The sequence below is a fragment of the Myxine glutinosa genome, chromosome 3 (genome assembly GCF_964187855.1).
Source record: "Myxine glutinosa chromosome 3, kmMyxGlut1.1, whole genome shotgun sequence".
Lineage (NCBI taxonomy): Eukaryota > Metazoa > Chordata > Myxini > Myxiniformes > Myxinidae > Myxine > Myxine glutinosa.
The window spans coordinates 109,633,217-109,659,444 of NC_136263.1; the positions used below are offsets into that span (position 1 = coordinate 109,633,217).

Here is a 26,228-nt window from a genome sequence, read left to right on the forward strand (position 1 = left end):
TTTGCATTCCAGGTTGGGCCTCTGCTTCTTTCTAAGATGGATACCAAATAGTTGTGCAGCGAGGTCACTTTCATTGTGCTATGCCTTGCAGGAGGAGAATGCAACTTTCTTTCTTGCAATGATCTCACCACACACATCAGTGTACCAGGGTCAAGTCGGCTATAAAATGTGAATGAAGGATGGGATGAACTTGTGAAGAAGAGAAATTAGTTCATTGGGGAATAAATTCCAGGAGCAGTCAATGTTGGTAGCTGATGTGATTATGGGCCAGTCTGGAAGGGAGAGAGCAAATTTTAGGCCAGAACAATCAGCTTTAACCAAATTGCCATACCAGTTTTAGTGATTTGAGAGTCTTGGGTTCTCTTTGGTAGTTATTAGAGAACCTTGGGGGTTCACGGATAAGTGCCAGACACCCACTTTTACCAACATATTGTAAGAAGAGCTGAGGAGGAGCACGGGTTAAGTTTAAGGAAAAGTTTGACATGACGAGGTTCAGTAAAGAATGGATGCCAGTTAGCGAGATGTGTCTCGGCAAATAACAGACTAAGTCCAGCTGTTTCACAGAATAGCTTAACTGCTTGGCCATGTACCAATGTGAACTAATTTCTTGGCCAAATTTTCTTGAACACTTGGCCAAATATGTGAGCCAACAGCAAACCAGATGGCTTTAAAGTCTCCACAGATAAGGAAGAGTGAATAGGGGTGAGAGGCGAGGTGAGTTTCAATGTTTGGAGAAAGAGTGTTATATGTGGAGTTATCAGAGATGGGGGACGGCAGAAACAATCCATTGTTACAGAGAAGCACACAAACCTACATGTACTTCCTCTTGTTGGGGGTGACCAGAGACGAGCAGAAGTTGTGGGTAAGGGAGGAACAACGTAAACAATAACCCCAACACCATTGTGGGGATCAGGCTTGTCAGAGCCAAGGAGACAGGAACAAGGGAGACTCACAGAAGAGTCCGGGTACATCCGATGCAAGAATGGTTTCCGCAAGACATGCCGAATCTGGGTTATCTGCAACAACATGGATGGACAGATTTGTGAAGTTGGAGCACAGCCCTCTGGTAGTCTGACAGTTGCGTATTCTTTTCAAAAGGCATTGTGGGATTGTTGTCTTCCACAATTGAGTGCTCGCAGACAGGACAGCCGGCCTGATAGCCCATTCTCTAAAGGACAGCATACGCTTGTGATGCAACACCTTGGTGATTGATATCCAATGGAAATGGGTATCAATCACCGAGTAGACAATTCAAAGGTGAGCATGCGACATGTGAGCTATTCCCTCAGCTCCAGCAGGGAACACCATCTTGTTTTTAAAGAATTCCTAAAGTAATCGTTGCCAATGAGATAAAATCCAGAGAGGAAACCGTTATTTACTTTTGAGAATTTAAATATATCGTTGCGGATCTCGAGCCCGTCGACGTACTGAGGGGGGATTAAGCCCTTCTCCCCCTCGAGCTTCGAGTCCACGAGGCCGCTACCCACTCTACACTCGTGGGGGCGGATTGTGAGCAATTCCAGCCGCCAAACCTGCAGCGAGCGCGTGGAAGGGTTTCCGGTCACGACCCAGGTACGTTCGATACACACGCCGCTGCGAGGACGGGGGCTGGACCTCACATGAGTCACGCTGGTTTGATACGCCCGAGCGGTTTGCGTGTCACGTAACTCGTGCCGTTAATTACTAGGAACCCGATCGAGCGGTTTTATCTCGTGCAATGCGAGGCCAATGGTGAAAAGACGTAAACGGCCAAGTTGGAAACAAGCACAGGTTTATTAAAAAATGTACAATGGTGAGAGAAAAGACACAGGAGAGAAACTTAACCGTTCTTACTTACGTTTCCCAGACAAGGGCCCTCTGACTCGCTCGGGAAAGGGGAGGAAGAAGAGGACGCGCTCAAAGCACGGCCGCTTAGTGCAGTTCGCCCCCGGACGGCTCGTTGGGCGTTTCCCCTCGAGGATGTTCGCGGCAGGGACGTCAGCTTCAGTCGTGCATGAACGGGAATCCACACAGCGCGTCCCGAAGTCAGCGAGGCAAAGCGCACGTGCAGGGAGTCCAGGCAGGGAGATCGTCAGAGTACAGGGGCAATGAGAGAGATCGTCCTGCGAGAGCCTGAATCTCGTGAGAGCGAGGGCAAAAGAGAGACCAGAGCCAGGTAGAACAGGGGCAGCAGAGAGTGGGGGCAGAGAGCTGGGCAGAGCGTTTTGAGCTTGCTCAGGGGTCCGGAGCGGGTCTTATATCCCCCTGGAGCCCCAACAGAATGTTCCACGGGCCTCCACTGGCCGCCGGGGGTCAGGTGTCGTGATCGCCCCCCATCAGTTACTCCCCTTAGTTCTTATTGGCCGCTTGCTGCTGGCCACTCCCCTTTAGCTCCCATTGGCCGCCGTTGTTGGCCACTCCCCTTTAGCTCCCTTTGGCTGTTTGCTGCTTACCAGCCACGCCCTCTGACTCCTCCCTCGGGCCTCCTCGACTTGTCCTAGGCCCAGCACATGGCATTCCAGGCCCAATGAGGCCTACCCTTACTTAACTGCCTCAACGCATACGAACACTGGGAAGGAGACTATACTTCACATTTAATAAGAAATAACTGGCTAAAGCGAGGCTACATGTTGTGGTGCAACTAACTAAAAGGGGGGTTGCCTTTATTCTCAAAACCACAACAATATATTTTAGATCTGAAGTAGTTATTTGGTAGTTGAGGAGGAAACACCTTCCATGACCTTAAGCTTTGACATCTTCCCTGCTGTTGACAATGATGTCTTAAAATTGAAGCATTCTTGTGCATTGTCTGGAAAAACTGGTTCCGGATAAAAACCACTTTGGAAACTGACATTTGCAGCCTCTGTGTACAAAGGTCACTAAGATGTCGGAAACAGAAAAGGAAATCTTGTCTTTGACTACTTTAAGATGCAGCACAAAATGGTGGTTTGAATTCTCATTTAATGTTTGGATACCATGGGGGATTTCATGTTTGGACACCGTGCAAATCTACTACAACTACTTCTTAAATGTCTCAATTATTCCCACCCCGTTGTGGGGTTGACAGGACGAGACTGGGAATGGAGAAAACAAATCAGTCAAAAAGAAATTGCTCATCTGACCATTATTTATGAAATTGTACGGCCTTGGTCACATCAGTAAATATAAAGCACCGGATGAAAATATCTGGCCAAGTTTAAAGATTCGGTGGAATTGCCTGGGCCTCACTGGTTGCCAGAACTCTGAGTTCATGTCTCCGTTTAATGATGTCCAGCAATCTGCTCCAAAAGATGTACTTAAAAGGACTTCTGGTTCCTCAAACAATAACAAAACAATTAAAATGTACTTTTAGCTTAACATTCTTACCCACCCAGAGGCATATTTAGGATAACATCTCGACTTCCTTGTAAAAGTATTCAAATTGCATCCAACGTGTTTAAGTTTTCCAATGCACCCCTCCTATTGGAACTTTCATACTTGATGCTTAGTTCAATATTCCAGGCCCACTTTTATATAAACAATCATTGTTAATTGCTATTGTATGTAAGATATAACCACCCTCCCCCACCCTTTACCTTACCCTTACATTCCTCTTACAACCCCCTCCTCCTCAATCATTTTCCTTCCCTTTTCTGCTTTATTCCTTCTCGTTTTTCTTTATGGAGTTTCCCTCCCCCTCCCCATTCTCCTCTGTTTAATGTATGTAAATATCTATATGACCCCTTATGGCTGTTCAGCAGCCAAATTCAGAAAGTGTATCCATCAATTCCAGGATGCACTCTGAATGTAGTGATATTCCCATAGTTTTATTAACACTAATGACTACAACGACACTCGGTAGAGCGCAAACCTCCGCCAGGTTGAACAGTTTATATTTTGTATCCCACCTGCTGGCCGGATCTGGATTCGGACCTGAACCAAAATCGAATCGGCTTGTTCTTGTCACCTAACCAACTCATCTACTAAAGCGTTGTCATAAGTCATCCACAACTTTTTGAAATATCATGCTCTATATCGTTTTTGGACTTATCACTCAATGGTGAACAATCGCTTTAAAAATTAAAAAAAACTCGTATGTCTCAAACTCGTATGTCTCAATCCGTATTTGGATCTTCACTAAAATTGAATCGATTTGTCCTTGTCCCATACCCAACCTGTTAACCAAGTTTCGTCCGATTCCATCCATACATTTTTGAGATGTCCTGCTATATATCGTTTCTTGTCCTATCTCTCAATGGTGAAGATTCATTTAAAAAAAAATTCTCGTATCCGGATCCGGATTAAAATCCTCACCAAAACTGAATCAATTCTTCCTCATCACACACCCAACCTGTTCACCAAGTTTCGTCCGAATCCGTTCACAACTTTTTGAGATATCCCGTTCCCGGACAGACAGACAGACAGACAAACCAACAAACAAGAAAGACAGACATTATGAACACATTCTCGTTGCAGAGCACGATACTTGCAAAATCCAACCCCCCCCCCCAAAAAAAGTTGCTGCGGATACATCAAATTGTCAATTTCATTAAGATTTTAATTGACGATCTTAATCAATGCTCGGGTCAATCGGATGAAAATTGACGATTTTTCAGATGAAAATTTGTTTTTGGAAGTTTGACCTTGAGATGACCTTTGACCTTTTGACCTCAAACATAGTTGATTTCCCAGTTCACTGATGCACTATGTAATTGCTCTTTAATTTTCAGTTTAATCGGATGAAAATAGACAATTTTTCAGATGAAAATGAATGATTTTCAGAGTTTGGCCTTGAGTTGACCTTGAGTTAAACCTCAAAATAGTTGCTTTGCCAACTCAGTGATGAACTATGTAATTGCTGTTTAATTTTCAAGTTAATAGGATGAAAATTGATGATTTCAGAAGTTTGACCTTGAGTTGACCTTTTGACCTTAAAAGTAGTTGGTTTCCCAATTCAGTGACTCAATATGCAAATGCTATTCAACTTTCAAGCCAATCAGATGAAAAATGTGATTTTAGAAATGACCTTTGACCTCAAATCAATAGGCTTCCCAGTTGTGACGACCTCGACAACTTGGTAAAGTTTTATGATCTATTTAGAATTGTGACCTCTAGGCGAGTCACAAACTGACAGAAAAAACAAACAGACAGAACAACAAGGTCGATCGACCAATACACTTGAAAAATCTTCGATTTTCTGCAAGTAATAAACAGACAAACAAACAGGGGTGAAAACATAACCTCCACCCACCTTCGGTGTTAGTGGTAACAAGCGTTACGCCTAGGTCCCCCGTCAGTGAAGTGATGTGAGTTGACAAAGTGGAAGACGCAAGGCGGCCATCTTGGATTTTAACGTGGCGACCCAATTTTCAATAGCGTTCTCCCTTATGCGTAGATACACCCACACACCAGATTAGACGTAAGTAGTTCTTTCTTTTTCAAGATATTTCGCTCACAAGGTTCAAACATATATATGGTGGCGGCCATCTTGGATTTTGACGTGGCGACCCAATTTTCAATAGCGTTCTTCCTTATGCGTAGATACACCCACACACCAGATTAGAGGTTGGTACTTCGCTTATTTTTGAAGATATTCCGCTCACATGGTTCAGAAATATATATGGTGGCGGCCATCTTGGCTTTTGACGTGGCCACCCAATTTTCAACAGCGTTCTTCCTTATGCCGAGATACACCCACACACCAAATTAGAAGTTGGTACTTCGCTTATTTTTCAAGATATTCTGCTCATAAGGTTCAGACATACATGGCGTCAGACATACATGGCGGCGGCCATCTTGGATTTTGACATGGCGACCCAATTTTCAACAACTTTCTTCCTTATGCACAGACACACCCACACACCAGATTAGAAGTTGGTACTTCGCTTATTTTTCACGATATTTCGCTCACAAGGTTCAGACATATATATGGTGGCGACCATCTTGGATTTTGACGTGGCGACCCAATTTTAAACAGCGTTCTTCCTTATGCCTAGATACACCCACACACCCGATTATAAGTTGGTACTTCGCTTATTTTTCAAGATATTCCGCTCACAAGGTTCAGACATACATGGTGTCAGACATACATGGCGGCGGCCATCTTGGATATTGACGTGGGTTGCACCCACACACCAAATTAGATTTCGGTCCTTCGCTTACGCACGCACGCACGTACGCACACACACACACGGACGTAGGGGAAAACCATAGTCCCCCTTTCGCTCCGCGGTGCGACGGAGGACAATAACCATTCCTTTCATGCATGAGGAACATTGGAGCTGCCGAAGCAGTTTCATTGGCCAAGGAGTACAATCCTGGACGGGTCGCCATTCCGACATGGGTATACTCAAATAGCTTATTACTCCATTGGGCTGGTACTCATTTTGCCGACCTCGGAAGGATGACATGCCGAGTCAACCCACCTGGTATTATTTAAACGGCACGACAGGGGCTCAAACTCAAGGCCCTAAGATCTTAAGCCAGCCACCTTAACCGTTGAGCCAACACCAGGAACACACACAGTGGAATACAATGTTCTTATTGTAATCTGAATCATGAGATGAATGTTCACGTAGTTCTGTATCTTTTTTCTTTATTCTGTTTTCATACAAGATCGAGGCTCGTGTAAGAGCTAACATCAATCACAAAAAGACAAACTGACACATAAGACGAAATAAAGGGAGCGGGAGACGAGATGGGGAGAGAGGGGGAAGCACACAAGTACAACATTTGAGGGCAGGTCCATCGGGAGATCTGTGGGAGGGAGAGGGCTTGGGGGGAGGAGGCACGGGAAGGGGGGGTGAAGGTTGAAGGGGAATAAAACATATGTACACTGCTAGGACTTTGAGGAAAGAAGTTGGTATTTCAAAAAAGTGGATCTCGGGTAAATTAACATGGGCAGAAAAGATCAAGGTTTTGGATGGGGGAAGTTAAAAGATGGTGGTGAACAGCTGTTTTAAAGACCTGGAGGGAGGAATGGGATTGAAGAGAGTGAGGGAGTTTGTTCCAAAGGCGGAGAAAAGAGGAATGAAGGAGTGAAGGTGAGCAGAGAGTCTTGATTTTGGCAGTTTAACCAGAAACAAACCAAACACATTTTTGTGAAAACAAAGGACGATGGATGGTGGGTACCTCTTGTTATGAATGTCTTTCTGTCAGAAAATATTTGATGTAAATCAAGTGCTCATGTTAATTAATTAATTAATTAATTAATCATTTTATATACAGTGTCCATGTGCTAGTTGCATATTCTCTGTGAGGGTATCTATTCCACTGATGCACTGCCCTCTGAAGGTCAGGACAGGTGTTTTGAATTTGACAAAGATACCGGTGACGATCGCATACCCTTTGCTAAAGAACAAGCGCTTGCTTAAATCCATTGTTTCTGTTTTCAAAACTCTCAAAAAGTGCAGTGAGATTATCGAGAAAACGTATCTGCTTGTGCAATTTGTTATCTCTGAAACTTTTCATTTGCTCTTTAATCCCCTTTTTCTGTGCCACTCCGAGAACCCTGAGGGCTTAGTAAGGCAAGGGCCGCAGACAATTACCGTATGAAAGTGTCCTAATGAGACAGACTGATCAACGTTAGTGGTGTCTTAATGAGGCACACCGATCAACAGGCCATTGAAGCATAATTTTCTGCAATGAAGTAGTTTTAACAATGTATTTCATACAAGGGATGGTAGGATAGCCTGGAGGTGGAGGTACGTGCGCTCACCTTTGAGACGTCTCGCCTAGGTTTGAATGTCGGCCCGGCTATAAACTGTCGTCCTGGTGCTTGGCGGACAAAGCGAGGCATCAATGCTTGTCCATCAGCACGTTAGGCCGAAGGTTTGTTCGTGTACGTTAAAGATCCCATTCGGTGTCTATCGTAGAGAGGAGGTGAGTTATCACCGGCAGTCTGAACAAATTACAAATACCTGCCCGAACTGTGGGCATCAAGCGATCTTGTGTTCTTGGGTATCCCTTGACACCAGTTTGTGCCACTCGCCATCTCAGAATGTGGTTTTCATGTGGTTCATCAGCTCCCACATTATCGGAACATTCTCGAAGACTTTGTCCCAATGTTGTCTACTGGTAAATTATTCCCTTGGACGACTAAGACCCACTTCATGCTTCCAGTAACCATGTTATACTTTTAATGAACATGTTTGAACTCCTCTTTGTTTCCTTCCTTCCTTGTTGTTACAAACTTTCCTATTTTTATCTCTGCTTTGCCTCCTTTTTTTCCTGTTTACAGTTGCATTGTTCTTGTGATGGAAACTTTGGGAGCTTTTGCGTGTAAGATTTATCGTTAACTTTTCAAACAGTTTGCTTCATTTTAATCTTTGTAATTCTACAATTGCTTTGCAGGAAAACAAAAAGGACTGTTTGTCACGTTTCTCCATGAAAAGAAGCACTTTATACCTGTGTGCCAACATCAATAACATCAACAGTTATTTCATTTAGTTTTCTGATTTATTTTATTTTACACTTTGTTTTGTTCTATAAATATTATTTAAAAGTAGACAAATTATTATTATTTTAATTATTGTTTATTATTTAAAAATTTATTATTATTTCATAAATAAATAATTTATTATATTATTAAATTAATTATTATTTAAAAGTAGACAAAAGTGGCTAATATAAATATTATTTAAAAGTGGACGAAGGTGATGGCAAGTGGTAAAGCATGTGGTGAGGTGGAAAGAACTGGGAAGTGGCCATGTGCCGTGTGCAGGAAAGGTGTCGGAGTGAACTCCATTCAATGTACAATGTGCGCTGAGTGGGTTCATCAAAAATGTAGTGGTCTGAGAGGGTCATTAACCAGTGTGGCAGCTACATTCAAATGTAAGGTGTGCGCAGAGGGAGCTGCAGATGGAGGAAATGTTGAGTTGGATCTTGGAGACGGCGTGAAGCTGGAAGGTGTGAAAACATTTTGCTACCTCGGAGACATGCTGAATGGAGAAGGTGGATCAGACTCGGCAATGGTTGCTAGAGTGAGATGTGCATGGAAGAAGTTTCGGGAACTGAGTGGCATGCTGATGTGGAGGGGAGTGTCGTTGAAGCTGAAGGGAAAGGTGTATGCTGCATGTGTGAGAAGTGTTATGATTTATGGGAGCGAGACATGGGTAATGAACGTAGAGCAGCAACGAAGGCTGGAAAGGGTGGAAATGCGAATGGTTCAGTAAATGTGCGGAGTATCGTTGAGAGAGAGGAAGACAAATGATGAATTGCGAAAGATGATGGGAATAGAGCCTGTGATTGATGCTGTGAAGAAGAACAGGTTGAGAGGGTTTCGTCATGTGTTGAGGAAGGATGAAAGTGACTGGTTGAGAAGAGTGATGGAAATGAATGTAGAAGGAAGTAGAGGACGAGGAAGACCGAGAAAGACTTGGCTAAAGATGGTGGAAGAAGAAATGCGTGCAAGGGGGTTAACAAGGAGAGATGCAGAAAATAGGGCAAAATGGAGAACATTGTCATGGGGACGGCAAGGCTAACCCCCGCTCTTGCAGGGAAAATGGCCTTAAAATGCCTGTTGTTGTTGTTGTCGTTGTTGCACTTTGTTTTGTTCAATGGGCTGGCAGGATAGCCGAAACCTAGAGGTATGCACACTTGTCTTTGATTTGTCTAGCCTGAGCTTGACTCCTCACTCAGCTTAAACTAAAAGTACCAACCTGGTATTTCACATGTATGACATACATTTTCACATGCATGTCACATGTATTTCACATGTATGACATAAACAGTGAATCACATTCAACGAATTTTTAGGCCTCACCATCTAGTTCGTGAAAAACTTTGGCCGAAAACATACCCAGGCCTATCCCACACGAAGGTGGGAAAAATTGTGACCATGAAGTCGTAATAGTTATCGTTGTTTAACGAGCTAATGGTTCAAGTGGATTATAGTTGTCTAGTTTCGGAAATGCTTTCTTATTCCGGTATCATTGTTCCCACAATATCAAATTATCAAATCGCAGATTAAATGATGATATTTTGAATGAATGCAGAAGAATAACGAGGTGGAGAACGTGCGTCGTCGAGAGGTATTTCATGAAAGATACATTTATTCAGGTGCCGCTCTGGTTCACTGGCAGCAGGTGGCGCTTCATTGTAACGCAGCTGCCAGGGAATGATGCCAACCGCTCGTTCCATCATAATCCCATGGAGATAAATAATCCAGAGATTTTTTTTTGCCTGATCACGTTATTTGGCATTTGCCTCGACTCCGTGGATGTTAAAATTGAAGGCTGGAGGTTGTTGAAGGGGAGAGGGTTGGGGAGGTGGGTGAGCGAGAAACCATGAGGGTGAAGTGACGATGATTGTATTTAGGCCGCACTCTGAACACACCATTGGTTTGTAATTGATAAACCGTTAACGTTTTATGCTTGTGGATTGATATGCACTAACCGGAAATATCAATCAAAACGTTGATATTTTTTGTCTATTTGTTTAAATAAAGCTTTTATGGTGAAAATCTGTTTCCGAAGGTGATGTATTTTTGTGACGTTTTCATTTTGAATACCATATCTCTTATGGATAAAGGACACTTAGAGAAAAGTGGTGAAAATTCATGAGAAGCTGCTAATGGCGGGTGGCATGATTGGATTATAAGGAAGTAAGTAAGTAAGCAAGAGAAACACAAATGATGGGATTTGAAACATATTGAAACATGACAATTTGATTAAACATCAAACACAAAAAATGTGTTTATTTATGTGTTCATATGTTTTGTTTATGACGTGTTGTTAGTGTGCACCATGGCCACTGTTTCTTGCTCAGTGTTTTCAATCAATTCAATTCAATTAATGGTTTTATTATCAAATCATCGCAGCCAGAAGCTCAATTGTGAATGATTTACAATATAAAACGAAAATCAAGATCATGATTTATTTTTTTTGCAATGACTGTAATAACATCTCCAAATAGATAAAATGAATTAAATCTAATTAATTAGTAAGTCAGTAAATAAATGATCACTTATCGCTAATTGTTTTGATTTTATTTTCCGCGAAACCAAAGCTCATGGAAGACGGAGGTGACAAGTGGAAAAGCACAATGTACCGACAGTGGGGGGTAGCGGGGAAACGGGCAGGAAATGAGGAAGGGGAGGAAACAATAGCAGACCAGTATCAGACTGACAAGAGCATGCGACATAGACAAGGACACACAAACTTGGTACAAACACATATGCGAAGGCACACATGGCAAACACAATACATCAACAAACAAGAAAGAGCAATCAGAGATCGCAAACCCTCGCCAGGATGTATTTTCAGTGTTTTTTTTAAGGCTTTTGTGTTAAAACAAATATGGCGGCCGAACCACGTGACCGATGACGTCATTATCATTATTTTTCTAAACTAATTTATCCCTAGATTATGTTCAAGAAATTTTATCTTGATCGATGAAGTGTACTTGGAAATGTACTGGTGTACTTGTCGAATTACGACGTCATAATGGGGGCACCTATGACATCATCATTAACATATCTTATTCCCCATGGGGAGTACTTGACAAGGAGCCATGTTTCAATTTTTTCCATGGAGCCGTTTCGGAGATATAGAGGTGCAAAGTTTTTCGTTTTTTCCAAGATGGCGGCCGAACCACGTGACCTATTACGTCATAATTAACATTATAAAATTCTACAGGTGGAGGTGCACCTATGGTGAAAATGTTCTGTCAATCGGACCAACGGTTGCAGAGAAAATCATTTGTATTCTGTGCAGACAAACAAACAAACAGACAAACAAACAGACAAACAAACAAACAAACAAACAAACAGACAAACAAACAGACAAACAAACAGACAAACAAACAGACAAACAAACAGACAAACAAACAGACAAACAAACAGACAAACAAACAGACAAACAAACAGACAAACGGACTCAAATGCAATACCCTCTCCTCAGGGGAGGGTAAAAATGAATGGTGTTGTCCCTCTTCTTATGCTTCGCTCAGCTTTTGTATGTTGTACCCGCATGTGCGGTCATTGGATAAAGGTCGGCTTATTTAGACTTTATTATAATTGTTTTATTTGAATATAGTTTGATCATCGCATATGGAGGTGCCTCGCAACTTGGGGCGGGAAAGCCTGCACGTTCATCAGGAAGATGATCTGAGGTCCTAAAAGACACCCATTATTTCTTGTTTTTACATAAATTTGATAAAGACTGAAAGTTTTTATGGTGACGTTGACTTTCCTTAATTCCTTGTGTGAAAATAATGTGGTACGGCAGATATGGGTGAAATTGTCCCAGGGGTGTCGAGACATATTAAGGAACAAACAGGCGAAACAGGCTCGCTCGACTGTATGTATGTATGTATGTACTGTATGTATGTATGCATGCATGCATGTATGTATGTATGTATGTATGTATGTATGTATGTATGTATGTATGTATGTATGTATGTATGCATGCATGTATAAATATACATATGAATTTGAATACATATTTCAAATGCACCAGTCAATAAGTAACCATGTTTTGCCTGTTTTAGATCTGGCAACATTGAGCGTATGAAGTCAGTAGAGCAGTTCCAAGATGGCGGCTCGCTTAGAAGCATGCACCAGGGAGAAGCAATGTTCTGTCATCTGTTTCTTGGGAAGTGAGGGTGTGAATCCAAGTGAAATCCATCGCAGAATGAAGATGCAATATGGTGACGCATGTTTATCGCTGCAGCAGGTGTATGACTGGGACAGGAAGTTTAAAAGTAGAGTGTCCAGTGTGGCAGACGCTGCTCGCTCGGGCCGGCCTCACACAGCCGACACAAAGGGCCGGTGCTACCATTAGGCCAACTAGGCAGCCGCCTCGGGCGCAGACATCAGAGGGGCGCATTACTGGACCTTAAAGGGTCACAGTTTTATACAAATTATTGTTTTAAGAAAAAACATAATAAAAGCAAAATATAATAGCCGGCGAAGCCGGTGTTGTCAATAAACGCGTACGTATTATGTCGAAAACCAGATTATGCCTTGGCTTGAGAATTCCGAAGCTCAATGGAGGCCGCTATCTTGCCGATGCGGAAGTATGCATAACAAATTCAAAACGTTCAATAGGAGTTTCTTTCACCCGTCTTTATTTGATTCACAATCTTATGCACCTCCAATTTATTATTAAAATAGTTTAAGACCAACCTCGGCCCGCACGGGCCTGGTTATCTTCAACGAAAAGCATCACCAAACACCGGAACCAATGAGATTCGAGCATTTGAAAAAATATTTCTAAAACCAAATCACGCAATGGAGGCCGCCATCGACCGGATGCAGAAGTTTGCATAAAGCAATTGCGAAAAAGTTCAATAGGAGTTTGTTTCACCCGTCTTTCTTTGATTCACAATCTAATGCACCTCTAATTTGTAATTAAAATACGTTAAGACCTACCTCGTTATCTTCAACGTAAATCGTCACCAAACACCGGAACCAATGAGATTCGAGCATTTGAAAAATATTTTTAAAAAGCTTATTACGCGTTTCGGACGCTGAAAACGGCGTCAAATATTCTAAAATTGACGAAGAATTATTTTTTAGAAATCTCGCGGCCGTAGGGGATAGTTTTTCACGGCCAGAAATACGGTATAAGCGGTTTACATAAAGAAAGAAAGCTCGGTTTGATTAACGACAGTCACACATTGCCGTTGAAACGGCGCTATCGTCTGATCTGTCGGCACTGATCTTACTGCAAGCTAACTTCTTCTGGTGGAGGAAGCTGCCGTGCCCAGAGAGAACCAGCCCTGACAGCGACTGAAGTTAGAAGACTACACACATACTGTGAAAACGTATGATAAGCCCAGTTAAATTTTCTTAAAATAGGCCTTAAGCTAGCACATCGTATAGTTACTTCCTTAAACTTCTTGTGACATTTATTGTATGTAGGTATTGGGGAGGACTGTCTGCTCTTCTCTTTTACCAGGTCTTACCAGGTACGGTACCTACACCGACCTACTATCAACTACCTAACCTACTGATGCCATCGTGATGGGTAAAATAGTGGCAAGCGGCTTTGGCTTTGCCGGCTCATTGCGGCTTTGCAGTCGGGTACTAGTAGCCGGCGAAGCCGGTGTTGTCAATAAACGCGTACGTATTATGTCGAAAACCAGATTATGCCTTGGCTTGAGAATTCCGAAGTGCAATGGAGGCCGCCATCTTGCGGATGCGGAAGTATGCATAACAAATTGAAAAACGTTCAATAGGAGTTTCTTTCACCGGTCTTTGATTGATTCACAATCTTATGCACCTCCAATTTATTATTAAAATACTTTAAGACCAACCTCGGCCCGCATGGGCCTGGTTATCTTCAACGAAAAGCGTCACCAAACACCGGAACCAATGAGATTCGAGCATTTGAAAAAATATTTCTAAAACCAAATCACGCAATGGAGGCCGCCATCGACCGGATGCGGAAGTTTGCATAAAACAATTGCGAAAAAGTTCAATAGGAGTTTGTTTTACCCGTCTTTCTTTGATTCACAATCTAATGCACCTATAATTTGTAATTAAAATACGTTAAGACCAACCTCGTTATCTTCAACGAAAATCGTCACCAAACACCGGAACCAATGAGGTTCGTGCATTTGAAAAATATTTTTAAAAAGCTTATTACGCGTTTCAGAGGGTGAAAACGGCGTCAAATATTCTAAAATTGACGAATAATTATTTTGTAGAAATCTCGCGGCCGTCGGGGATAGTTTTTCATGGCCAGAAATATCCGAAGTTGAGATGGAATTCACCGAATTAATCAAGAAGTAAATTTTATCAATTTAAATCTCATCCAGAATGCAAATGGTACCAACTACACCTACTACACCGACTACACCGACGGTACCTACTACACCTACCTACTACCAACTACCTAACCTACTGATGCCATAGTGATGGGTAAAATAGTGGCAAGAGGCTTTGGCTTCGCCGGCTCATTGCGGCTTTGCAGTCGGGTACTAGTAGCCGGCGAAGCCGGTGTTGTCAATAAACACGTACGTATTATGTCGAAAACCAGATTATGCCTTGGCTTGAGAATTCCGAAGTGCAATGGAGGCCGCCATCTTGCGGATGCGGAAGTATGCATAACAAATTGAAAAACGTTCAATAGGAGTTTCTTTCACCGGTCTTTGATTGATTCACAATCTTATGCACCTCCAATTTATTATTAAAATACTTTAAGACCAACCTCGGCCCGCACGGGCCTGGTTATCTTCAACGAAAAGCGTCACCAAACACCGGAACCAATGAGATTCGAGCATTTGAAAAAATATTTCTAAAACCAAATCACGCAATGGAGGCCGCCATCGACCGGATGCGGAAGTTTGCATAAAACAATTGCGAAAAAGTTCAATAGGAGTTTGTTTCACCCGTCTTTCTTTGATTCACAATCTAATGCACCTATAATTTGTAATTAAAATACGTTAAGACCAACCTCGTTATCTTCAACGAAAATCGTCACCAAACACCGGAACCAATGAGGTTCGTGCATTTGAAAAATATTTTTTTAAAGCTTATTACGCGTTTCAGAGGGTGAAAACGGCGTCAAATATTCTAAAATTGACGAAGAATTATTTTGTAGAAATCTCGCGGCCATCGGGGATAGTTTTTCATGGCCAGAAATATCCGAAGTTGAGATGGAATTCACCGAATTAATCAAGAAGTAAATTTTATCAATTTAAATCTCATCCAGAATGCAAATGGTACCAACTACACCTACTACACCGACGGTACCTACTACACCTACCTACTACCAACTACCTAACCTACTGATGCCATAGTGATGGGTAAAATAGTGGCAAGAGGCTTTGGCTTCGCCGGCTCATTGCGGCTTTGCAGTCGGGTACTAGTAGCCGGCGAAGCCGGTGTTGTCAATAAACGCGTACGTATTATGTCGAAAACCAGATTATGCCTTGGCTTGAGAATTCCGAAGCGCAATGGAGGCCGCCGTCTTGCGGATGCGGAAGTATGCCTAACAAATTGAAAACGTTCAATAGGAGTTTCTTTCACCCGTCTTTGTTTGATTCACAATCTTATACACCTCTAATATATTTTTAAAATACTTTAAGACCAACCTCAGCCCGCACGGGCCTGGTTATCTTCAACGAAAAGCGTCACCAAACACCGGAACCAATGAGATTCGAGCATTTGAAAAAATATTTCTAAAACCAAATCACGCAATGGAGGCCGCCATCGACCGGATGCGGAAGTTTGCATAAAACAATTGCGAAAAAGTTCAATAGGAGTTTGTTTCATCCGTCGTTCTTTGATTCACAATCTAATGAGCCTCTAATTTGTAATTAAAATACGTTAAGATCAACCTCGTTATCTTCAACGAAAATCGTCACCAAACACCGGAACCAATGAGATTCGAGCATTTCAAAAATTATTTCAAAAAAGCTTATTACGCGTTTCGGAGGGTGAAAATGGCGTAAAATATTCTAAAATTGACGAAGAATTATTTTTTAGAAATATCGCGGCCGTCGGGGATAGTTTTTCACGGCCGGAAATATCCGTAATTGAGACGGAATTCGCCGAATTAATCAAGAAGAAAATTTATTAAATTTTAATCTCATCCAGAATGCAAATGGTGTCATTTTGAACTCGGTACGGTACCTACTACACCAACCTACTACCAACTACCTAACCTACTGATGCCAGAGTGATGGGTAAAATAGTGGCAAGAGGCTTTGGCTTCGCCGGCTCATTGCGGCTTTGCAGTCGGGTACTAGTAGTTCATTGTTCATAATAGTGTAAGTGATTAATTTTGAGCATTACGCTTAGTGGCATACGTCACATCCTGTTTGAAACGGACGTGGCCTGCTCCCATGCGCCTTCTCCCATACGTCACATCCGGCATGTTCAAAACGCTGTCGCCATTCGTCTACTTTTTCCACATGCAAAATTTGCATTTATGTTTATTTAAATTATACAATGGACTCCAAAATGTAAATGTTTCATGATATTTGTTATATTATATCACCTTTATCTGTCAATATTGTTGAAATGAAGATCAAATAGCTGTATGTTGAAATATGTTGAAAAAGTCAAAACTTTACATGGGGTGTACTTACTTTTTCACGTGACTGTATATATTGTTGCGAATATGGAATTTGGCCTCCATATCCGCTTGTAAATATTCCCCTATTTTCTCCAATACTCCCCAACTTTCCCCAATCCCCCATTCCCTAGTCCCATTGCATGTAAATAACAATCAGTAGAGCCGACCTTCCCCTTATTCCCCCATTAAATGTCGTGCCCAGGTCCACCGCACCACACGTAGACAACTTTCGGACATCTTCCTAGTTATTCTTATTCTATGTCAGTTAAGGCCTCGTCTCCATTAATTATGACTCTTCGTTGCACCAGAATGTGATTATATGGCATCAGTAGTGAGTTTAGGACCTTTCCCATACCTCCTTCCATCTTCTTCCCCAACAATTACAACAACAACAGAGGAGATGGCGGCGGAGCGGGGGAGGATGCGTCCTCACACCGGCTCGATTAGCGCCATTGACCACGCGCTCCACGGGGTTACCACGAAGGGGCTCCTTGTCAGCTCCTCGTCAAGGGCGGAGCCTGGTAAACCCCCCCGCACGCACCCAATGAGAAGCAACGTGCCGATTCCATCTGGGGCGGCGCTAACGAGCCGAGGGCGTGTCACTCCCCGCCGGATATACGCGGCCCCGCGCCGGATGTGACGACAGATGCGCTCCCAGCTGGAGAAAGAACGTTGCCTTGCCTACGACCGCTGAGAGGAAGAGAACCCGCCTGAGAAAGAACGTCACCTCTGAGCGCTGCGACGAGACCTCCCCGCATCTCTGGACCGGACCGGGTCGATTCTAACCTTTGAGCACAGGTGCACCTGGAGCCATCGCTACCCGCCTGTCCTTTCCATCAACCCCCGTGTGAGTCAGCCGTTGTCCCGTTTGCCTGTCGTCTGTTGGGGAATAATATAAGATTGTGTCTAAGTGCTTGTCTTTCTATGTTGTACCTCTAGCCCCTGTAATCTGACCTTCCGTAACGAATATAATCTCCTCCGGAGGTCTTGAGAACCGTATCCCTGGTGTCGTCATTTTATAACCCAGCCGGGTGTCTTCTTTTTCTTATTGAGCCAGCGTGGCGCGGCTTCGTCAACGTCGAGTATAATCGGTAACTTGTGCAGACGTGGTCATACCAAAACCGCTCGGTAAACTAACATCTAAGCCACGTCTGTAACAATTGGTTGTCAGGAGTTGGATTCGAACCTGGGACTAAATTTATTTAGCCCAAATTTTGGAACACCAATTGTACTATTAGAGTAACAATTGGTGTCGAGGAGTGAGATTCGGACCCGGGACTAAATTAGTTAGGCCCAAATTTTGGGAGGTAAAATCGAGCCGGAGCGCGTACGGCGCTCGACCAAATCGATCCGGAGCGCGGTCCCGCGGTTACTGCGCTCGACGAAATTATAACAGCAAAATTTGGATTGGTGTTACGAAACTCGAATTTTGAAAGTCGCGCTATGGCGGATCAAGACGGCTGGGGTCCGGTAGCGGAGAGTGAAGCAGGGTCGGTCCAGGACCAAATTGAGGGACATGAGGGACATGAGGAGAGCGAAACAGCGGGGGTAGCAGACGCGCGAAATGGCGCCTCGCACATAGCTACGGCGGCCGCACCCGCTGCACAAGTGGGAGGGATGGCCCAGATGCAGGTCCTCATGGAGCAATTTATGGCGCAAATGCAGGCGTCCCTCAAACTGCAGAGTAACCAATTGGGAAACCGGATGGATGCTCAGGGTGAGCGATTGGAGGGCCAAATGGGGGTAATGGGAAACCAAATGGGGGTAATGAGGGACGAAGCGAGGGGTACCAGTGAGAAGTTAGACAATAATTTTGAGGGGTTAGACAACGGGATAAAAGAAGTGAAAAATGGGTTAATGGGGGTAGAAAATAGAATGGCTGCCCAGGAGAATCAGATAGAGGGAGTGAAAAATGGGTTAGAGGGGTTAGAAAACAGTATGGAAGGCAAATTGAGGGACATGAGGGACCAAGCGGAAAGGGAAGTTAAACAAATGGAGCAGCAGATAGAGGGGGTCAGAATGGGGGTAGAAACCAAACTGGATGCTCACAGGGAGGAAATGGAGCAGATGAGGGTGGCATCTGGGCAGGAGATGCAAGTGATGGGAGAGGAGATCAGAAGAGGAGTGAGTGAGGAGGTCGGAGGAGTGCGCGAGGAGGTGAGGCACTGTAAGGAGCGCATGGAGAAAGAGGTGAGAAAGGGGACTGTAAAGTTACAAGGGGGCATAGAGGTCCTGACGCAGGAGGTGGAACAGCTGACGGAGGGACAAAAAGGACTAACGGAGCAGGTTCAAAGGAACACTGCGGTATTAGGAGGGTTGAAAGCGACACAAAACGACATAAAAAACGACTTGATAGCGACAAAGAGGGAATGTCAGATGGTACGTGAGGGACTGACAACGAGGCTGGACGAGGTGATAGAGGTTATGGAGACGAAGGACCGGCAGGTGAGGACGCACCTGGAAACGGTCAAGGTAGCCTTAGAGGATGAGCTTGAGGAGACGTACCGGGGAATAAAAGAGGTGAAGCACAAATTAGAAGAAGTGGAAGAAGGGATGAGCGAAATTAAGAAGCGACGGAGAGGGGATAAGAAAGAAATAAAAGAGGAGATAAAAGAATTGGTCCAAAGTCTGTGTTTGGATCGTGATGATGTGCTCATTAACCGGATGAGGGATTCGCAGGTGATGGAGGAGAAGCGAAGAGGAAGAGGACCCGGTGTAAGTGGTGACCAATATGGTCGTGCGTATGATGCGCCAGGGGATTTAAGAAGCTTGGGGGTCGAGATAGACCCGGGTGTTCGTGAGAGGCCACTGGTGAAGTGTGCGACAGGTCTGGTGTGCGAAAAAGGAGGTGTGCAAGAAAGTCCGACTCTGGGGTGTGTGAGGAAAAAGTGCGTGCCAAGGAGTGAGTGTGCTGGCGAGAGTGAGTCGGTCGTAACGCGTGTGCGAGGGGGCACATGGAAGCGCGGTGTGGTGAGTGTTACAGAGGGTGTGACGGGAGAGTGTGCGCAGGAGTGTGCGCGAGAAAGGTGTGTGACGGACAGGTGCATGAGGAAAGAGTGCGCTGTCAGAAGTAAGGAAGAGTGTCCACCTGTGGTGAGTGTTACAGAGGGTGTAACGGGAGAGTGTGCGCGAGAAAGGTGTGTGACGGACAGGTGCATGAGGAAAGAGTGCGCTGTCAAGAGTAAGGGTGAGTGCTCTGTCAGGAATGGAGGTGAAAGTAGTGAGAGTGACATGGAGCGTGAGTTAGTTGTGACAGGTGAGCGAGGATGTACACCTGGGATGGAAGGATGCACACCTGGAATGGTAGAGCGTGAGTGGGAATGCACGCTGGAATTGGTAGTGAGGCACGTGGTTGGGTGTGCGAATGAGAGCACACCTGTGATTGTCACAGAGGAGGTGACAGAGGAGGGGGCGCGAAGAGGTGTGTTGGTGAGGTGTGCTACCAACGAATGTGTGCCAAAGTGTTCGGTGGTCAGGTGTGTGACCAAGGCTGTGAGTGGAATGGGTGTACCTGGGTGTGTAAGGAAAGGTACGAGGAGCAGGGAAACGGCTGGATGTGTGAGCAAGGAACGGGCTGCGGGGAGTAAGCGTCCAGGTGAAGCATCGACGTTAGACGGGGTAGAGTTTAGAACGACTTATAGCCGAATCGGGCCCTCGGTGCGTGCTGGGCCTCGCTTTGAACGGCCGCGTCCGTGCTCCACTAGGCGGAGCGGGCGGCCCGATAGAAAGGGTCGTCATGGCGACCACTTTTTGGTGAGACGTGCCGGCAGGTCGAGAGCGGGACATTGGATGGCTCCGTGCCGAGATGGTGCGTGGGATCTCGGCACGGGTGAGCCCCCGTCCCTGCACCGAATGCCGGACGCATCCAGCCGCTGGCACAAAACAACCAGCATTCATGGCTTGGCTTTACGAAGCCGGGCTTTGGACAGGGATTGGCGCACCGAGAGGTATTAGTGAGTCGACTGGGTGATGAGGTTAGTGTTTTGGACCCAAAATTAGAGAAAAACAAAATTTGATGATTGGCAAGGGATTGGCAGTAGTGATTGGCAGATGATGGGCAGTGATTGGCAAATTTTTAATTTGTTGAAATTCGATGTGCAAAATTGGTAGTGAGAGACCCCCGATGTGGTGGGATGGCAAATCCACCATCCCTCACAGGTGGGGGGGCAAAGGAGCAATAGCTTATGGGGTGTATGGCAGTGAAAACTAGCCCGGGTGGGTTAGGTTATATTGATAGGGCCCTAGAAGATGACATTAGGTAACGTTAAGTTTAGTTAGTGACTGATACCTGTAGTGGGGACGCAGGTAGATTAGGGTGGATGATAATGACGTGGGAGCGCAATAGTTTAAAGGGACGACTGGGAAGCGCAAGTTTCAGAAGGGAGTAGTTAGCTGAGAGGATGCCGTGTTTGTGAGAATTGAACAGGTGTGATTGCACAGGTGTGCAATTGGACAGGTGTGTGGAGCAGTGTATGAGTAGTGAGTGTGTGGATCAGCGCGAATGCGCTTGGGGAGAGAAGGGTGCAGGTGGCACCAAGTGTGAGAGCACAGGTGTGCAAGTACAGGTGTGTGGAGAGAGTTGGAGTAAGTGGTACGGAGTGGTGTGCATGGTGCGAAGGTGTGGATGGGGGAAGAGTGGACCCCTCTCACGAGTACCCGGGGCGGGTAGTGTAAGTGTTAGGTAGAGGGTACAGGTAAATTGTGGTTGGATATTGGCATTTGTGGTGCGGTGGCAGAATGGTGTTGTGGATGGGTGCATTAGTGTTGTGGAAATGGCTGGGCGTGTAGCCTGTTAGTGTGTGTAGTTGGTTGGGCACTCCACCACTGTGAGGATGTCGGCCAGGTGAGGCCGCAGGTGGGCTCTGGGAGCCGGTAGTTGTGAGTGGGTGCCTGAGGATCCCGGGTGTGGATCGGGCAGCCCAGTGCCAGAGAGGGCACGGAGTGGGGAGAGCGCCAGAGGGCCTTCCCCAGGTAGATAGGTTAGGGTAAGGAGCAGGTAAGCTCGGAGGCAACTGCAGTGGTGGAGGTGTGCAGGTGGGTAGACCCACTGGGAGAGGTACACGCCACAGCCCAGAAATTGTGCGAGGGCACCGGGAGATGAATCGGGGGAGTGAGACCCCAAATTGAAGAGCACCACAGTTTGGCCAATGGGAATTGGTTTTTTAGAACCCATAGTGTAAGAGGGCCAATGGTTTGGCCGGAGAAAGACCCCGGGTAGTGTAAAGTTGTTAAAGTCACTTAGGAAATAGTTAGGATTGATGAACCTGTCGCACCATACGCAGCCACTTACCTGTGGTGATGATGATGACTCCACACCTGTGTTTTCTTTGTTTTGTTGCAGAAAATGAAATTGCTGTGTGGATTGTGAGACGCATCACGACGTGGATGAGACATTGGGGTGATTCCATCTCTCCCTCCCTAGGAGGGACTGATGATGAATTGGTAATGGCAAATTTTGATGTGCAGTTGGAGATGGCAAATTTTGATGAGAGTTGAAAATGGCAAATTTGATTGGTTAGGAGGGAGAGAAGACGAATTTGGTTTATGGGAGGAACGGGGAAGACAGTAGGGATGTTTGTTGATTTGTAAAGTAGATGTTTATGGGTAGTGTTGTGTTTTGTGGATACAGTAAGGGGTAAGGGAGGGGCCATGTAGGTTACCTGGTGGGGGGGGGGGGGGCGTACGATAGGAACGTACCTGTCTCACCTGGTTCCCATGTGCCCCCAGTGTGCATCACCTTACATTGCGTGCACTTTTGCGCCCTTACCACCTTACTCACTTGTCTGCTTCTTTTGTCTCCCACCTCCGAGGATCTGGCTTTGGGGTAGAGAGAGAGGAGAGAGGTGCTGGCTGCGCAGTTGTGGGCCTGCACTTTCGCTGTTTGCTGCCGGGATCGATACACCATATGGACCGCAATGTTTGTGGCCACCCACAATGGACCGCAGTTTGTTTGCGGCCAAGCACCACCCGGGGATGGACCTATGGGTCAACGTGGCACCTATGCCATACAGGTGAACCACTTTTAGTTGACACCAAGTGCACCACAAGAAGAGCAAGAGACACCTGCAGGGTTAGGGGTTGTCGAATTTATTTTTATTCCAATGAACAATGGTGACTGCACCGATTGGTGGTGGGGTGGTGCTTTTGATGCTCGGGAAGGGTGCTCTGCACGTTATTAAAGGCCGTCGGCCACAGAGCACTCGTGGGTTGGTGTATCGATGTTGGCAAGCGCGCTCTCTCTATGCATAACATCTGCATGTGTTCCTCCAAAAACAGGTCCTGGATCGTAGTGTAAATAGCAGCGTAGTCGTGTAAATAATGCTCCCTACCGGCTGTATGTGTAGTTTGCGAATTCTTTCCGGATTCGGTTATCCTGTGGGTGTGTTTCTGTGAGGAGAAGGGTGCAACGTCGCAGGGGGACATATTTACTCATTTGTGAATATCTGTAAAACTGTCGCACTCAGGGTAGAGTTAATAGTAGAGGGAACTACATTGCGTGCCACACTAAAGTAGGTAAAAATTTATCGGGTCGGGACGCCCCGAGGGTAGAGAAGGGTGCAATGTTGCGAATATGGAATTTGGCCTCCATATCCACTTGTAAATATTCCCCTATTTTCTCCAATACTCCCCAACTTTCCCCAATCCCCCATTCCCTAGTCCCATTGCATGTAAATAACAATCAGTAGAGCCGACCTTCCCCTTATTCCCCCATTAAATGTCGTGCCCAGGTCCACCGCACCACACGTAGACAACTTTCGGACATCTTCCTAGTTATTCTTATTCTATGTCAGTTAAGGCCTCGTCTCCATTAATTATGACTCTTCGTTGCACCAGAATGTGATTATATGGCATCAGTAGTGAGTTTAGGACCTTTCCCATACCTCCTTCCATCTTCTTCCCCAACAATTACAACAACAACAGAGGAGATGGCGGCGGAGCGGGGGAGGATGCGTCCTCACACCGGCTCGATTAGCGCCATTGACCACGCGCTCCACGGGGTTACCACGAAGGGGCTCCTTGTCAGCTCCTCGTCAAGGGCGGAGCCTGGTAAACCCCCCCGCACGCACCCAATGAGAAGCAACGTGCCGATTCCATCTGGGGCGGTGCTAACGAGCCGAGGGCGTGTCACTCCCCGCCGGATATACGCGGCCCCGCGCCGGATGTGACGACAGATGCGCCCCCAGCTGGAGAAAGAACGTTGCCTTGCCTACGACCGCTGAGAGGAAGAGAACCCGCCTGAGAAAGAACGTCACCTCTGAGCGCTGCGACGAGACCTCCCCGCATCTCTGGACCGGACCGGGTCGATTCTAACCTTTGAGCACAGGTGCACCTGGAGCCATCGTTACCCGCCTGTCCTTTCCATCAACCCCCGTGTGAGTCAGCCGTTGTCCCGTTTGCCTGTCGTCTGTTGGGGAATAATATAAGATTGTGTCTAAGTGCTTGTCTTTCTATGTTGTACCTCTAGCCCCTGTAATCTGACCTTCCGTAACGAATATAATCTCCTCCGGAGGTCTTGAGAACCGTATCCCTGGTGTCGTCATTTTATAACCCAGCCGGGTGTCTTCTTTTTCTTATTGAGCCAGCGTGGCGCGGCTTCGTCAACGTCGAGTATAATCGGTAACTTGTGCAGACGTGGTCATACCAAAACCGCTCGGTAAACTAACATCTAAGCCACGTCTGTAACAATATATATAGGTTCTTTCCCCCACGCTGCACCTTTATTCCAGGAATAGGGTGGGGGAAGACACTAATTACAGGAGCACGTGTAAGAAACCCTATCCTTAATTTGCTCATACACAGGTCGTTCTTGTGCACGAATCCTGCACCATTTGCCTCATTGTTTGCTGAGAATTTACCTAATGTTGCCTTGGAGTGAAGTGACATCACCATTGAGTATAGGCACAAGGAATTCGTCCTCGAATAACTCTACTCACCTGGATATCTCTTAATCGGTGCTGACGATAACGTGTTCTTCTTCCTGGATGAGTCACCCATGACTTACCCAAAGCCATGACGTCATATGCATGTTTCTTTAGATATCCACAAGGAATTTCCACACATTTGATGCGTCCTCCAATCAGGCAAAGTCTGATCATTTTGTACAGTGGCGTGTTTCTCAACTACCAAAAAATAGGCAAATCCAGGTTGTTGTATGTTTGCATCACTGCCATCCCTCACATGAATGGGTTGATTGCCTGAGGTCCAGGTGTGTTGATGAATTCACTCAGGGTGGGCCATATTCAAAACACGAGGAAAAGTTATTTCCCCTTTTCTCAAATGCTGTGCCTTTTAAAAAAACTTTTAAAATATTTTTACAGAGTCCCGATGAAGATGAGGAAGAGCCTGAGGGTGAAAAAGTGACCTCCAATGATCAGCTTACTGAGAGAGATCTGACAAAGTGCAACACAGCACACAATGAGGTATCATGTGACTTTCATACGAGATTTCTTACCGTCTTTGTTTTCTTGCCTCCTCATTAGTTTGATATGGAATATTTGTGTTGAAGAAAACCAAATGATTCGGAAATATTGGCTTTGTTTTTGCAACTTTCATGGCTGAATCAAATGTCTGGAGCCTTAGTAGTTAGGGTGCCGGCTTGGGATCCTAGGATCCTGGGTTCGAATCCTGGTCGGAGGCTTAGCGGTTAGGGTGCCGGCTTGGGATCCTAGGATCCTGGGTTCGAATCCTGGTCGGATGCTTAGCGGTTCCGGTGCCGGCTTGTGATCCTAGGATCCTGGGTTCGAATCCTGGTCGGAAGCTTAGCGGTTCTGGTGCCGGCTTGGGATCCTAGGATCCTGGGTTTGAATCCTGGTCGGAGGATTAGCGATTAGGGTGCCGGCTTGGCATCCTAGGACCCTGGGTTCGAATCCTGGGTGCCGGCTTGGGATCCTCGGACCCTGGGTTCGAATCATGGTCGGAAGCTTAGCGGTTCTGGTGCCGGCTTGGGATCCTAGGATCCTGGGTTCGAATCCTGGTCGGAGGCTTAGCGGTTCCGGTGCCAGCTTGTGATCCTAGGACCCTGGGTTCGAATCCTGGTCGGAAGCTTAGCGGTTCTGGTGCCGGCTTGGGATCCTAGGATCCTGGGTTTGAATCCTGGTCGGAGGATTAGCGATTAGGGTGCCGGCTTGGCATCCTAGGACCCTGGGTTCGAATCCTGGGTGCCGGCTTGGGATCCTCGGACCCTGGGTTCGAATCCTGGTCGGAGGCTTAGTGGTTAGGGTGCCGGCTTGGGATCCTAGGATC

General features: G+C 45.6%; 1 protein-coding gene across 4 annotated transcripts in view; it reads left to right on the forward strand.

Annotated features, from left to right (window-relative positions):
• The window catches only part of PAWR (pro-apoptotic WT1 regulator), a 166,313-nt gene that overhangs the window by 16,008 nt on the left and 124,077 nt on the right, over positions 1-26,228 (forward strand). For 2 of the 4 annotated variants that reach the window (XM_068110213.2, XM_068110214.2), the window contains exon 2: positions 25,304-25,405. The exons of the other annotated variants lie outside the window; for them this stretch is intronic. In XM_068110213.2, coding sequence (XP_067966314.2) covers positions 25,304-25,405 — 102 coding nt within the window. The remainder of the gene's footprint in view (positions 1-25,303; positions 25,406-26,228) is intronic. 4 annotated transcript variants of the gene reach the window in all.